The sequence below is a fragment of the Python bivittatus genome, unplaced genomic scaffold (genome assembly GCF_059951505.1).
Source record: "Python bivittatus isolate LINGU-HERP-01145 unplaced genomic scaffold, Pbiv_v1 ctg000480_np1212, whole genome shotgun sequence".
Taxonomy (NCBI): Eukaryota; Metazoa; Chordata; class Lepidosauria; order Squamata; family Pythonidae; genus Python; species Python bivittatus.
In genome coordinates this window covers 82,634,500-82,651,370 of record NW_028277075.1, presented here as the reverse complement: position 1 = coordinate 82,651,370, position 16,871 = coordinate 82,634,500, and the positions used below count along the sequence as shown (strand labels likewise).

Sequence of the window (16,871 nt, the reverse complement as noted above, 5' to 3'; positions counted from 1 at the left end):
AACATATCAAAAGACATATTAAACTTCCCAAATGAATGAATGGAAAGAAGACAAAAGGAAAGATGATGTTGAAACTGAATGGAACAGGGTGAAAAGTTTATCTTGCAAAGGGCCACAAAAGTATGTAGAATTATGCTAATAGAAAGTATGAAGAAGATGCTGGCTGAAATGATGTGAAAGAGACAATAGATGAGAAAAAGGCATATAACAGAGTGATTGCTAGAAAGAGGTTGAGAGAAAGATAGTACAGTCAGCATACAATAATGAAGTCAAGGAAAACAAAGAACAGTTAAGATTATAAGAGGCAGGAAGAACTCAGAGCAACTTTTATGAAAATAAAGAATTGTTTTGGAAGTGGGCAAGAAGGGCTAAACAAGAAACCTCCGGAGTGAGATTAAGAATAAAAGTGATGAAATGATTTGAGATGAAATCTAAATGAAGAAATGCTGGAAGGAGTACTTCAGAGATATTATGGAAATGACAATGACAGTTTGAAGAGTGGAATTTAAATGAATACTATAAACATTTGTGCCCTAGGAAAAAATGATGAAAAGTCATAAAAGCTGTTAAGGATGTTGAAAAATGCTAAAACTGCAAGTGTTGATGCTGTAACTAGAAAAAATGTTCAAATAAAGGTGTGATTATATATTTGATTTGCTTATGAAATGTTTCTGCAACTTGTTTAATGTCTGTGAAGACTGTATTCATGCCTGATGATGGAAAGAATGCCACTACTGTTCCCCTTAAAAAAAAATACAGAAATGATGAGGAGATAGGGGGTTAGTGTGTGAAATGTACTTGGGAAAGCGTTTGGCAGATTTTTGATTGTAAGGTCGTAGAGGTGACAGTGAGTAAAATTTGTGAAGTGCTGCAGTTCTGTGCTGGGAAGGAGGTATGCAGACCAGATTTACTCTTCAGGAGACAACTGAGAAATATATGAATGTGCCAAAGTAAGCTTACAGCATGTTTGTTAATTTAGAGCAGGTGCAGAACAAAGTGGATATGCTTGACTTACAGAACTTTTGCACCAATATGGAGCTGAAGGTTGGGTGTTCAATGTAATAAGAATGGTGTATAAGAAATAAAGCATAAGAATCAATGGTATGCTTAGCAAATGGTTCAACAATGAGGAGGGGATAAAGCAAAGATCTGTTATGTTCCCTTAGCTGTTAAATGTATAAGGAATGCTTGTGATGATGGTAGAGACCTTTCGGCTGGGACATGAATATGTATATACTTTTCTATGCAGACAATGTTATGTTGTTGCTTAAGGCCCAAATAATTTGCAGTGAATGTTCAACTGTATTGTGAAACAGTATGGATCTGAACTTTTATTTATTTCATTTACATCCCACCTCAATCTTGCAGCTCTCAGTAGTTTATATAATATGCAAAAGGTTAAAATACCCACGGTATGGTTAAAACAATGAAAATAAACTGCATCAAGAAATTAACAACCAAATTAATGACCATGTTGTTAAAAATAACAAAAATAGAAAAAGGAAAACATGGTGCAATAGGCTAACAATCACTGGAACACTTTTCTCTGGAAAAGCTTAACAACCTTCTGAAAGCCATGAAGGAGGAGACTAGCCATAAGGAGTCCATTTCACAGCACCAGCGCTGCCACAGAGAATCAGTACCTACTAGCTTTGGCCTTCTCACTTCCTGAAAGTGTGAGATTGTGAGGAGTTTCTCCCTCTGTGATCTAGTAAGTCAGGCTGATATGAGTTGGAGAAGGCAGTCCTGCAGGTACCAAGCAATAAAAGGTCTTTATAGATTAAAAGCAACACTTTAAATTGTACCCAGAACAGATTCAGCACCCATCAGGGTCTGCACTATGTGTGTTAGATGCTCCCAGCTTTGGGTACCAGTTAACACACAGGATACTGGATTCTGGACCAGTTGTAATTTTTGAATATTCCTGAAAGACAGCCCCACGTAAAGCACATTATGGTAGCGTATCTGCACAGTAATGAGGGTGTGAGTTACTGTAGGCAGATCCTCCTGCACCAGGTAAGGCTGCAACTGGCACAACAGCTGAAGCTGGACAAAGGCCCCTCCAGTCACAGCTTCCACCTGCTATTCAAGTAGGAGCCTTGAGTCAAAAGCCCCCCAGTCCCCCAACACAAATCTGCTCTTTCACATCTCGTGCTTGCCTGTCCAGAGATAACAGTGTTGCCGGTGGAGAACCCTAATGTATAAACAGCAACTCCATCTTGCTTAAATTAAACTTTAGTCTGTTCTCTCTCATCCAGACCCTTACAGCCACCAGGCACTGGGATAGATCATTGACAGCATCCAGGAATAGTGATGTATAATTGGGTATCATCAGCATACATATGACACTGCACCCCAAACTGTCAGATGTCCTCCCCTAACAGGCCAACCTGCTGATAGCCAAAAAACAACCATGGCCAAAACTAACTAAAGGAGAACCTAATGCCTAACACCACCTTGGAAAATAGGAGAATCGCAAATAAAATACTGAAGATCAAGGAAGTTGTGTTTGGCAAGAAAAACAGCGTGAATGATTGGAAGCTATATGTAATTGGCAAAAAAATAGAGTACATAAATGAATTTGTATATCTTGGTAGAATGTTTACTAAGGATGTGAAAATGAATGAAGAAAATTTAAGAGCTCAATTACTGGTAAAATGTATATAACCTGTGATCAATAGAGGAATTGTGAGGAATAAAAGTTTGTCAAAAAAGCAAATATTGTTGAGTATAAGAATGTTTTTCTGCCCCCTTAGTTATATGGAAGTGAAAGTTAAATTTGTCACGAGAAACATAAAAGGAAGCTGAATGAAGGGTAAGTGGTTTACTGAAGAAGTGTGTGGTAACAGAAGTGGAGATTGAATCTATGTGTGATAAATGAATGTGGACTGCAAACAAAAATGAGTGGCCAATGTGAAAGAAGTAGTTTGGGCAGTTTGGTCCAATAGAAAGAAATAATGAAGCTAAAATTGCAAAGCAAATATATAAAAGAAGAATGGATGGCTGAATGGAAGGGAAAGACCAAGAAACCCATAGTTATAAGAACTGATCAGATCCTCAAAAAGAGAGGAAGACACTTAAAAAACAAGTGGTACTGTATGGGTTTGCAAGGACAGAATGATATGGAAAGGTATAGCAAGTGGTGTAGATTTAAACAAGATTTAGTTGGATTTCCTTTTCTTTTCTCTGATCTCCTCCCTTTAATTTCTTTTGCGTAGTATTTCTCCCTCCCTCTATAACACCAGAAAGCATGACGAACTTTTATGTGAGATGGGCAGCTAGATAAATATGATAAATACATAAATAAAATAAGCATGATGAGCATATCTGTACATTAAAAAAAAACTATTTCCTCCAAAAATAACAACAGTATTCAGTAAGTAAAAAAACGAATAAGGGGAATTTCACTGATTTTCATAAGATGAACTCTAATGGATTCTTCCAATATACCAAAATTACTTTAACAGAAAACTCCAGGAACAATTAAGAAACAAATGCCACTTGCTATAACAAATTTGGAAGGTTTCTTACTCTGTTTTCCTTCAGGTTTATGGTCAACAATTCAATGAATGTACATACAGTGGGGCAAAAAAGTATTTAGTCAGCCACCAATTGTGCAAGTTCTCCCACTTAAAAAGATGAGAGAGGCCTGTAATTTTCATCATAGGTATACCTCAACTATGAGAGACAAAATGGGGAAAAAAATCCAGAAAATCACATTGTCTGATTTTTAAAGAATTTATTTGCAAATCATGGTGGAAAATAAGTATTTGGTCAATATCAAAAGTTCATCTCAATACTTTGTTATATATCCTTTGTTGGCAATGACAGAGGTCAAACGTTTTCTGTAAGTCTTCATAAGGTTTTCGCACACTGTTGCTGGTATTTTGGCCCATTCCTCCATGCAGATCTCCTCTAGAGCAGGGATGTTTTGGGGCTGTCGCTGGGCAACACGGACTTTCAACTCCCTCCAAAGGTTTTCCATGGGGTTGAGATCTGGAGACTGGCTAGGCCACTCCAGGACCTTGAAATGCTTCTTACGAAGCCACTCCTTCGTTGCCCGGGTGGTGTGTTTGGGATCATTGTCATGCTGAAAGACCCAGCCACGTTTCATCTTCAATGCCCTTGCTGATGGAAGGAGGTGTTCACTCCAAATCTCACGATACATGGCCCCATTCATTCTTTCCTTTACATGGATCAGTCGTCCTGGTCCCAAAGCATGATGTTTCCACCCCCATGCTTCACAGTAGGTATGGTGTCCTTAGGATGCAACTCAGCATTCTCTCTCCTCCAAACACGACGAGTTGAGTTTAGACCAAAACGTTCTACTTTGGTTTCATCTGACCATATGACATTTTCCCAAGCCTCTTCTGGATCATCCAAATGTTCTCTAGCAAACATCAGACGGGCCCAGACATGTACTGGCTTAAGCAGGGGGACACGTCTGGCACTGCAGGATTTGAGTCCCTGGCAGCGTAGTGTGTTACTGATGGTAGCCTTTGTTACTTTGGTCCCAGCTCTCTGCAGGTCATTCACTAGGTCCCCCCGTGTGGTTCTGGGATTTTTGCTCACCGTTCTTGTGATCATTTTGACCCCACAGGGTGAGATCTTGCATGGGGCCCCAGATCGAGGGAGATTATCAGTGGTCTTGTATGTCTTCCATTTTCTAATTATTGCTCCCACAGTTGATTTCTTCACACCAAGCTGCTTGCCTATTGCAGATTCAGCCTTCCCAGCCTGGTGCAGGTCTACAATTTTGTTTCTGGTGTCCTTCAACAGCTCTTTGGTCTTGGCCATAGTGAAGTTTGGAGTGTGACTGTTTGAGGTTGTGGACAGGTGTCTTTTATACGGATAACAAGGTCAAACAGGTGCCATTACTACAGGTAACGAGTGGAGGGCAGAGGAGCCCCTTAAAGAAGTAGTTACAGATCTGTGAGAGCCAGTCATCTTGCTTGTTTGTAGGTGACCAAATACTTATTTTCCACCATGATTTGCAAATACATTCTTTAAAAATCAGACAATGTGATTTTCTGGATTTTTTCCCCCATTTTGTCTCTCATAGTTGAGGTATACCTATGATGAAAATTACAGGCCTCTCTCATCTTTTTAAGTGGGAGAACTTGCACAATTGGTGGCTGACTAAATACTTTTTTGCCCCACTGTATGTATATAGCTCAAGAAATAAGAACAACCTTTGCTGGGACAATGGGAATCTAGCCATGATTGAACTAAAGGACTTAGAGTTGAAGTCTTCTATAACGACATAAACACTTACTCTTACAGACACAGATGTTTATTGTCTGTGGGGAAAACCATCTGTTTTGGCAGATGAAAGCCATATGCCTGAATTTTATCAACATTTTGATCACACACATGTAAACCTTATACAGCTGGTCCTCAGCTTATGATGGCAATTGGGACTGGAATTGCCACTGCTATGCAACGTGGCAGTAAAGTGCAACATCACAGGAGCATGTTGCTTAGCAACAGCAGTTCCAGCAGTCCCCATTGCTGTTGTTAAGGAAGGACTCCACAGCCATTAAGCAAGGACCTCATATGACCTCAATTTCTGACTTCCTGCCGGCTTCCCCATTGACTTTGCTCATGGGAAGCTGGCAGGAAATGTTGGAAATTGCAATCATGTGACTGCAGGGATGCTACAAGGGCTGGGACTCCGAGAACAGGTTGTAAGTCCCCATCATTCAGTGCCATCATAACTTTGAATGGTTGCTGAACGAATGGAAGTAACCCAAGGACTACCTGTACTGAACTCTAAAATGGAGGAACAGAATGATAGTCAAAACATTCACTATTCAGTAGGAAAGAAATAAGAACTGGGAGGAAGAAGTAGGAAGCTTTTCAGTATATGAGTTTCATACAAGGAACAAGGGATATAACAGTAGTGGATACCATATCTTTTGTATGCAAAATGGATTTAACTGCCCATGTGCTCAATGTTCTAAAACAGTGTTTTGATGCTAACAAAAGCAAAAATCAAGCTGCATGCTTTGTTTTGGATTCTGCATCAGACACAGAGGGGGAAAGATAATTTTCAGCTGGCAAAGCCAGTCTGTTTTTGCTTTAGTAACTAAGAACTAATTTGAAGAATCAATTTATTTTGTTGCATCAATTCAGAGAAGATCCAGTTTCATTTGATGGTGGTGTAGTCAAGTGGGAAAGCTTTATTTCTGTAATGGTATGTGGGGAAGAACTTGGGAGTCTGGGCCAAGAGGCACTGCCTAGCAAATGGTAAGATAAGAGACAACATAGCCCGCAGCTGGACAGTGGGCGAGGCAAGAGGCTCAGAAGAGACCCTTTCCAGTTTGTTGGGCTGTAAGGGAGACAGAGGAAGAACGGTACTTTCAGACTTGCAAGATTCTGTTAATGTAGCCTTACAATAAATTACAGTTAGCTCATCTGGTCATGTTTCCTGTCTGGTCTACCTAGGACAGCTGACAATTTCTGAATGTTGCAAATATATGCCAACCCAAAGCAGCTTCTGCAAAGCTTGGTATGTTAGCCGTAACAATAAAGAACTAAATTGCAGTGCTGATGCCTTTAAAACATGAAAAAATGACCACAGAATATACTGGTAGAAATGCATAATATTGGTATGTCAGATAAAGTTTCCTCTCTCCCAAAAATCTCTTATTATGCTGCTCTCATTTGTGCTTTATTACTATGCACCAAGGACAATTTTGGAGATGTAAAATTAATTTAAATAAGATAGGCTCATTTACAGAGACAGGGAATAATCACTGAAATATTTTTTATTAATTTAAAACGATGTTCAACAAAGCTAGGGAAGGGAAGCCACTCTGCGGCTATAGAGTAATATGTACACAAATGTCAGAGTCTTATAATTACACAAGAATCTCTAGGAGTGTTATTTGTAATAAGGGGGGTTAGTTTTGAAAGCAGGACATTGCATAAATACTATTCCCCTTCTGGCCAGAGCACAGAACTCTGGTACAGAGAAAATGATGATTTTTGGTGGAAAAGAGCAACAGGTAAGCCAAAACAACAGACAAGTTAAAAAAGCACTGATATAACATAGCACCAATTTTCTTACTAACATATAAAAAGTGTAATTACCTTACTGAGTAAATAAATAGTGTAAAATTTACTATCATACACCATTATAAAATTCTTCCCTTTGAAGCAAAGCTTCAGAATTAATCTCCAAAATGCTTTTGGGGCATGTAGAAGCAAAAATGTAGCACCTCTGCAACATCTTAAAGCAACTACCTTTTCTCTTGAGACTGTGTAGTGATCCTCCATAGCTACCACACAGTTTATGGAAAAAACATCAATGCTTTTGGTGTTCTAAAAAGACACTATTCACTCTCTCACAAGCTCCAAAGCATCTTTTGGAAATCAAGTCTGAAGCGCTGCACAATCCTACAGAAGAACAGATACAGGTAGTCCTCGTTTAACAACCATTCATTCAGCGACTGTTTGAAGTTACAACAGCATTTGAACAAGGGGACTTGTGACAGTTCCTTGTAGTTGCAGCTGTTGCAGCATCCCTGCAATCACATGATCGTGATTCAGGCACTTGGCAATTGGCTCACAATTACAACAGTTGCAGCTACCTGCGGTCACATGATCGCCATTTGTGACCTTCACTGCTGGCTTCCAACAAGCAAACCCAATGGGGAAGCTGGCAGGAAGTTGCAAATGGCGATGCATGATGTCACACCTAAGAATCGTATAGGTTTTGCTTAATGATGGCAACCAGAACTGCCGCAAGTGGGCATGGTCACGTGATGTTGCGCTTTATGACCGCGTTGCTTAGCAATGGGATTGCTGGTCCCAATAACTGTCGTTAAGTAAAGACTATCTGTACAAACAGAGATATAGATAAGAGGCCAGTTTAACAAATTCAAGCAAGTTGCACAATCAACAAATCTAACTGGGAGAGAAGCAGGAAAGAAGACTTGGTATTAACGCATAATGCAAAGAAAATTCAGAAATGTTGGTAAATTGAACTCCAAATCAACAAAGCATATACGTTTTATATAAAATTTAGTATTACTATAAACAAACTGTACTCTAGATATAAGGCTTGTGTTAGATATAAAGCTCTTGTAATTGAACAAGCAAAGGAAAATTGCAAGGTTCATTCATTCACCATATTACAAACAGCTCATAACAGCTTGTTATTTCAGCACATGCTTCTGTTTCCGGATTCTACGTAAGCACCATATACTATACCATCACAAAACACAACATAGCACATAATTATCTACCGGAGTTCCAAGCCAGCTGGGTTTAAGGATTATCATTAATCACTTTCTTTAACCAATGTTTGCAATTAACTAACAGCAGTCTTAAAAGCCTTGTCAAAGACACTTCCGTTTAATGAACTTAAAAATTCCCCCTTTCTTGCTTTAAACCACTAAGTAAAATTACAGGCTACAAAGCTCATTTAGTGTAAGAAATTTAAAGGAAAGGCACCACTCAAGGAGTTCCTACAGTTGGATTTCACATGTACAGCTGAATTCTGAAGTTCATTTCTGATAGCAGTCTTCTTCGTTATCCTGCAATCAGCTTTGGAAATGTAAGAGTTTTATAATACATCTTGAAAAGTATGTAGGAAAAAAAAGTAGGAAAAAAGTAATTTCCCAATTTCCTCTTGGGGGCAGAATGATGATTCTGAGTTTAATTTATATTTAGTTTTATAGTGAACTACATTACCACATTTTCCTAGCATTCTGCATACTGGAAAGCCATCACTGAAACAAATATTTGCCTAAGGTGGAAACTGGGATTAACATACCTGTAGTTAAAGGAAGGTGAATGACAGTTTTTAAACATGTCAAAGTATACCAAAAGGATGACAGAGTTGCTCCTGACAGTAAAAGAAGTAGGATAAGTTTCAGCATTCCTCTGATAAAATCAGCAAACCTGAAACATAAATCATAATTCTAAAATCATTCACACAATCTGTAAGGAAAAAAAATTATACATTAGCTAAAGTGCTAGGATACAATTATTAAAATAGTGGTTTCTGATGTGGTATTTTGTTCTAGGAAGGCATCAATAGACACCAAGATGTATTACAACAGAGGTGATAATTTTGAGTTTCTAAGTTGAGACTGTATATAGCTAAATCTATAATTAGATTTTGTTTTATTTTTATTTTATCCTTGCCTTAGAAAAAGTATCTTAGAACTTAAAACATTTTGCTGAATAATGAAAATTAAGGCTCTCTCCCCCAAATACTGAAGCATTATAAATGGCTTAATATTATCTTTCTTAGCTCAACATCACCTTGAGCTGAAACTTCTTTCTCACAGAATTTCTGTTAAATTCAATGGGCTGGATATAAAGTTTGATCTCAAATGAGCTGGCATACCCATTTCCATATTTCATCCACTTTTGTAGAAAGCTGGGTTCTTTCAGCCATTTATACTGAATTGCTCTAATGAGCTGATGAAGAGTGACTTTTAGGATTGCACCAAAAAAGGATAACCAATTTAAAATTTATTGGAATAACATGCAAACTGGTGATACATCAGAGAAAAACAGTGGAAACATAATATAAAATTATCAGAATGAATGAATCACATTATAATGAATTGCTTAATGAATCACAACAGAATAAAATTATTAATCAAACAATTGCAACAAAATTTACTAAACCAGTTAGGTCATAATAAATGGTGAATCAGAAACTACTCAAGGCATAATGAATATTAATGCAAATCAGAAAAAAAGCATGTTAAAATCAAACTTTTGCTAACTCCATTTCTTTTAACCAGAATGACCTTTCCATCTTAAGTGAGAGATTAAAAGCTAGGGTTAAAAAGAATTCAGCATTACATCTGGTAACATCAAGAAGAAACAGCTGCCCCCTGTTTAACGTTAGCATTTTTATAAACAAGTGTATCTTTTAATGAAAGAGGCATGCCATCTCATGATCTAGTTAGCCACTAAGTTTCTGATGTCATCCCTGAATCTCATTTATTACTTATCCTTAGCACTCTTATTGGCTATTGTTTATGTGCTATGGCCTACCTACAAAAACGGATATTATATTCATAAATGGTTAGATGAAAGCATTACTAATTTCTTGAGTCTTACTTCTTTTTTGCCTCTGGACTTTGCAGTCAATAATCATATTGAAACAGTAAACTGAATGGTTTTAATTCCTCTTTTTAATTATGTTTATCTATCTAAAAAATGCAGATACACTGCCTTCTCTAATTATTTCTCCTCAAGTATATCTCTGTGATTTATTGTTCATCAGATTGTTCCATGAACGTAAAGCACATTCCAACTTTATACTGCAGCTGAATAGAGAGAAGCCCAATATGGATTCTTTAAAGCAAGTTCAGGGCACGGGTACTTAAGCAAAGATGGTCAGATCCCTTTAAAGATATACATATTAGTTCAAGCCATGGCGCCAAGTAATCCTCTCTAGCTCAAAGGTAGCCCAAACCGGCCTTCATTTGGCTCAGATTTTGTCTTCCAAAGAGACCTGAACCCTTGTTCACAACACCCTTAAAGCATAAGTGTGGCTCAGGCTTTCTTTGTTCCAAATTTTATTAGGTTCCTTGTTCATACAGTTTCAGAAAGTGGCTAGACTCATAAAACTAACATTTCCTGAGCAGAAAGGGAAAGCCTTCTGACTTTGTGCCCACTTGGAGGGCATAGGATCTTTGAATTTGGGAGCTGAATGACAGAAGAAAATTTATTAGCTTGCATTAATTTACCAGCTTGCATTATAATAAATTGTTTTTATTGATTTTTTAAGGGACATTTTAATTTTACATATTGTAAGTCTCCCAGAGTCATATGACCAAGCAGTATATACTGGGTGACTTCAGCCAGTGAGTTTCTCTCATCCTTATCTGCTGTTGTAGTTTAAGTACACTTTAAGTCCCATGAAAAGTGGGATATAAATTAAATAAACTATCTGGAAACAAATAAAGAATATATTGACATGAGACTCTTTGTATGAAGACTCTTTGTACCTCTCAGTTGGAATATTCTGGAAAGAAACTGAAGCTCATGATGGAGATATGGAGACCCTCATTTAGCTTAAACATCAGGAACATGTTTTAGCCTCCATACCCCGAACCTCATTAGATCTTACATTTTAGCTTGTACAAGAAAAAATAATATTTCAACTTATTGGACCTTGTTGTATTTGAAAACACAACAGAAAACAGAATGAGTAAATCATCATTGTTGGAGATGCAACTAAAATAAAACATGTTTTGCAATGTCCTAAAGCTACTATGTTCTAGGAAGAAGTAATTAGATAAAGTTTAATATTTTTGGATGCATACATTCTTTTGAACGATATACCTATTTCATGGAAACTGACAACTGGACAATGGAAATGGATTCTCCATGCCCTTAATATTGTCAAGAGATTAGTTCTTCAATAATGGAAAGACAAATTTATGGCCCTAATTACCCAGTGGGTTGAAGACCTTATGTTCCTTATAGAAATAAAGTATGGATGAACAATAACAGTGAAACAGTTATCTTTTATTGAAACAGTTATGTAAAAATATCACACACACACACACATATAACTATATATGTATGAGAAGCCCTTATATATATAATGTATCTTGTAACTGCATTTTTTTCCTATCTGTTCCATTCCCTTAAATAAAGGGGGAAAAGATAAGAGCTATATGTAAACTATTTACATTAGCACCAACAACTGTAGCACATGCAGGGGCCAGGTGGCTATAAATCCACATCCCTAACTTGGTGTTTTTCAGCTGTGCTGAAATTATACAACTTCCAGAATTTGCTGGTGGCCTGGCTATAGGCCATTCTGGTTGAGAATTCTGGAAATTATAGTCTCAGCTTCTTAAGCACACAAAGTTGAAGAAAGCCCATTTAAATTATCACAATCTGTTCAAGACTGTACATTCATTTGTCCTCAATTGTTCCATCCCTGCCCATCTGTCTTTCACATTATTTTTGATATGATCCTTCATTTTTTATTCTGTGGCTTCTTCTATTATTGTACACATCATAAGAATTCCTATTTGTATGTGTGAAATCGATGTCTTCTCTTCTTGTTAACATTACACACATAGAAATACTTCCTTAATATTTTTAGGCCACATTGACCCTAATAATTGCCATTTCAAACCAAGCCCTGCATTCCAACTGAGGCCAATAATATGCCTCAAGAAATAGCATTCTACTATTTTTTCTGTCTAGCATCTAACATTCAGAAGAATTGGTCTAGTTCTAATTTATTCTCCACTCACACACTTTATCACTTTTGCTGTTCTTTTTTCCCCTCCCTTTTTCTCTCCAACAAATTGCAATATAGCCTTTGACCTTGAGTTTCCACTGAGAATGCAGTTGAATTCCTACCACAGGACACCAAGGAACATAATGCTGTCACTCCTTAAATTTGGATCAGTATTTCATGATCTAAAAATATCACTTTATATGCATCCTTTAGTTCATAATTTAATGAAATCTGTAAACCTCTTTCCTTATTGCTATAGAAATTACCCCATGTGACAAAGTTGCTGCATTTTGACTTTGCTGTAGTTTAATGCTGAAGGAAATGTTGAGCTGTGAAGGACAAAACTTGAAAAATAACTCTGACCATTATGAAATATGACAAGAAAAATGCCATGGAGGGGGAAAAAAAAGAGATTCAGGTTGATTTGCAATGCTGTGCAATTTACGTTAAAAAAATGAGTGTCACTGTCCAAAGTTTCTTTTTTCTCTCCCCAACCCAAATTAGCTTCATTCTATAGAGGTTAACAAAAGGATACAGTGCCCACCAGTCACCTAAAATATCTAAGACTCTTCAGTCATAAACATGCCATATAAATTGTCTCAAATTCCTGGTCTGGAGTTAGGAGAGTGGCATAAATCTCATGTGAAAGAAGGCACCATATACCACTGGTAACAAAATAATGAAATTTGAGAGCTTATTTTCCAACTGTGCCTTCCTTTGACAGGCATAATTTTGTACCACAGCCACAAACATTTCTATTAGGTGCAACGATTGCTTGACATCCAAATGATAGCTTCAGCACCATCCAACTGGAAAGTGGTTTAAATGTAGTGTCCTTTATAGATTGCATTTAGCCAGTAAATAATGCTCACAAGTTGAGTGAAATTATATTGCAATTTTATGGCGGTGGGTGGTGGAAGGACTGGGACTGGAGTCAGAGAGGAGGAAGGAGTAAATCCCCACTAGATTCGTAAGTAGAAACCCTTGAACTACTAACTAAATTAGCAGCTGGTACAATCAAAAAGTAGCTTCCACACTTGCGTTATTAAAATATATACTAAGCTGCCTGCAAGTCACAGGACCAACCCTGAAATCCATGAGCCTGTCAGACTTGACAAGAATCATTACCTAATTTTCCTAATTACAACTTTCAGCAGATTATAGTCAGCAAAGACAGTGATTTAATTTTATATAGATAAACTGCTGAATAGGCCTAAGGAAGGGGAGTCATCCATCAAAAGAGATAAATCGCCACTCTTTTTGCACTCAAAATTCTATGCTTGAAGTTTTGTAATTTTTCAGTCAGAAAGAGGGATTTGGCAAGAGGCTATTAGCTTTTTATTAAAACCACAAAGAGTTTGAAGTGCTGGAGTCAACAAAAATGTATGCATTGCTATGGAACTGGAAACCATTTTTAGCAGATACAAAAGACATTAAAAGGATGCTCTGAGACTAAAATTGAGCTACATATTTAAGTAATTATTTTCCCTCAGAAGGTCAAGATTTACATAAAACTCCATTCACAAACCTGTAGTAGAGTCATCATAAAGCAAAAAAAGAATGGCCACCCTTTACAAGATTCTTCAGTTGAAAAGCACAATATAATATACAAGCAAGAGAAAGCACTATCTTATGTATAAAAGATCCCATAACCGAGTAGAAGAAAAATCAATGTGATACAAGACATTGCTGACTTAAAGCAATAAGGGGGCTCCACATATTTATAGCTGTAATTCTGTGCCCTTACTTCCATTTCCTTGAGAGTGTTTTATCAAAGAGCTCTGCTCTCTAACCACCAGACAACTCATTTAACAACTCTAAATAAGCAACTCTAATGTTTTAGACGTTTATACTTTCAAGTATGGCACTGCAACATTAACAATGAAAGATGTAATTTTCTAAAACAAGAAAATTGATCTTTAAAAAAAAAAGTATATGAAATCTGCAGCCAACTATATTTGCCACATTTTGATATAAGAACAACCCAACACTTTCTGTAGTTAAGAATTTAAGTATAGCATTATCTTGAGCCTGCAGTTAAAGATATCTGCAGGTTGTTAAAACCATGACCAGAAGCTTTAAAATTCCAATAGTCATTGGGTGTGAAGGAGGAAAAGTACGAGGGGCTGAGACTCAGTACACTCTCAATCTTCGTTATCCGCAAGGGTTACGTTCTTGAAAAACTCCACAAAAATGGAAACTGTTGTTATGGAAGCATTGTTCCTAGTGAGATCACGTGATTTATCATCGGAATGACTTTGAAACTTGTTAATACAACAAATACCACAACAAGAAGAACCTGGTTTCCCTTAGTGTAGCTTGTGTCAGCACTGTACCATAAGGCTCTCAGACTTCTCCCTACTGTACATGGCCGGGTATAGCCATGTTGAGATGGCGTTTGAAGAAAAATGGGTTACACTTTTATACAAGCATATAAACAAATCTGCGGAAACAGAATGTGTGGATAACGAGGATTGAGTGTATATATTTTGGTTACCAAACTCATTGACTGTTCATGTAAACTGATTACAATCTGTTCAGACCAATGAGTGAGACAGCCTCTAAAATGGAAATCTTCAACTAGTTAGCTATCATTTTGTCAGAACCACCTTATTTCAACAAAGAAAGAAACTGGGTGGTTACAACTATTCCTAGCAATCTTACATCTCCTTCCCTACTTAATTTTTATATTAAATGCACACATATGTACATACAACAGAGGGCTGCTGTACTAAGGCCCTCCTAAAGAAAAAAACAGAATTTGTCTTGTGATATCTGAAATTAGGCAACAGTGTAGCTTTTCTGCACATCTGTGGGGCTATGGTAAACCCTTATACTTCACCACCAAATCTGATATGGTGTTTATGTTTTTCTACTTAAGTGTACTGTATTTACATTATTTCAGTAAACTACTAAATTACTAATTACTAATCTGTAAACTAAGTCTAGCTACTCCCAATCAACATAAAACATATCAGGCCTTAATAATTTTAAAAAATCCTTTACCAGAATTATTGCTGTATAGCATCAGGAATTAACAAGTTAATATTTTAAATTTTAATATAGGCAAAAGCATTTAAACAGATCTTAAAAACATGCTGAAAGCAACTGTTTTTCAGGTGAAGTGTGCATTTCCTCATGGCTAATTTATTCAAGGCTTCAGGCCAACAGAGGCTGCAACTGAAGCAAGCAGTGCCCCTTTTTCTAAAATGCCATTATTATTCATTCAAGCCCAAAGGAATCCTGAAAGGAATTATATAAAGGAGTTCAGAACTCCGTCTGTCCATCCATCAGCAAGATAACTCTCAGAACACAACACAACAGGATCCAACATGGTGTGGCTGGGAAAAGCTAGCAAAAGAAAGACTGAGTTTGAAAAGCACCCATATTCAGCTTGGGGCTGTGGAGAAAAAAGACCCAGAATAAAGTTGCTCCCAGGCGTCTCTATGGGACAGCTGTTTGGGAGTATCCTAGAATACTGCTGACTGCTCCAAGCGATGTTCCCCTCCCTTCCTCTTCCTCGTCATCTGACCCAAAGCGGAGCATAAGGACTCACCCTGTGCGTCTCAAGGCACAGATATACAGAAGCACACAGAAGTGCTCCACAAGGGAAAGCAGAATCTCTCTCTCATACACATACACACAAAAAACCCTTTTCACTCTGTTACACAGCAGAAAATACAGAGGCTTCCTATGGCCAGTGCTGATAACAGGGCTGGAAAGGATTCTAGAAATCATGATCTGCATGATTTCCCTAACTGGTTTTCTTTAACTTCTCATTTTCACTCTTAAAGTTCTTTCTCTTCCATCAAGCTCTTCACTTTCTATCAAACAGCAAGAGACCAGGGAATGGACAAATAGCTCTTGAAACAGGTGTGAACTTTCAGAAGACTTTTAAAATTACGTAGGTTGAGAGTCACATGAAATTAAACTGAGGGCTGCACAAGTTTCTCAGATTGTCGTTCTTAAAGGAATTCTGTTGACACAGAGATAGAAAAAAACCTTGACAACTACAGAACTAGTAATTATGCAGTATAACAAGAATCATAGCCTAAGAAATGTTATGTTATCCATGAGATATAATGAGGCACTTTAAAATTATCTCAGTGTAAACATTATCATAGCCATCAAGTCCAATAAATCAAGTCAAATCAATTAATTTGAATCAATTCTTTTGAACCACATGTTTACACTTAATTTATTTACAGCATTCCTATTTCATGTTCCAATACAAAAGAATGTATAAGGGGCTTAAAACCATAAACTAAAACAAGCAAAAACAAAATACATAATGAATCATTGTTTTGAAAGTTTAACAATCTGGAAAAAAAAATCTGACCAAAGTTTGATGAAAAAGGATAAAGAAGCAACAATCAGAAAGAAAGAAAGAAAAATGTAAAGCAGCAGCTAGTCATTAAAAGCACAGGAAAATGAAATGCTTAATTAATTAATTTGATTTATCCTGCCTTTATTTTTTTGTCAACTCAAGGCAGCGTATATACCTAATGCTCCCACCTATTTTTATTTTATTTTTTAATTTTATTTTTGATGCTTAAACAGTAGGCCTTTTGGGGCACACAGTGGATTTCTAAGGATAGCTCCTGGGTAGACATCTGAAAATAATCTCAAAAGACAG

At 37.1% G+C, this 16,871-nt stretch overlaps 1 protein-coding gene across 1 annotated transcript in view; it reads right to left on the bottom strand.

The window, feature by feature from the left end:
* The window catches only part of SLC49A4 (solute carrier family 49 member 4), a 92,835-nt gene that overhangs the window by 15,103 nt on the left and 60,861 nt on the right, over positions 1 to 16,871 (bottom strand). Inside the window, exon 7 of the mRNA XM_088146430.1 lies at positions 8,783 to 8,910. Coding sequence (XP_088002556.1) covers positions 8,783 to 8,910 — 128 coding nt within the window. The remainder of the gene's footprint in view (positions 1 to 8,782; positions 8,911 to 16,871) is intronic.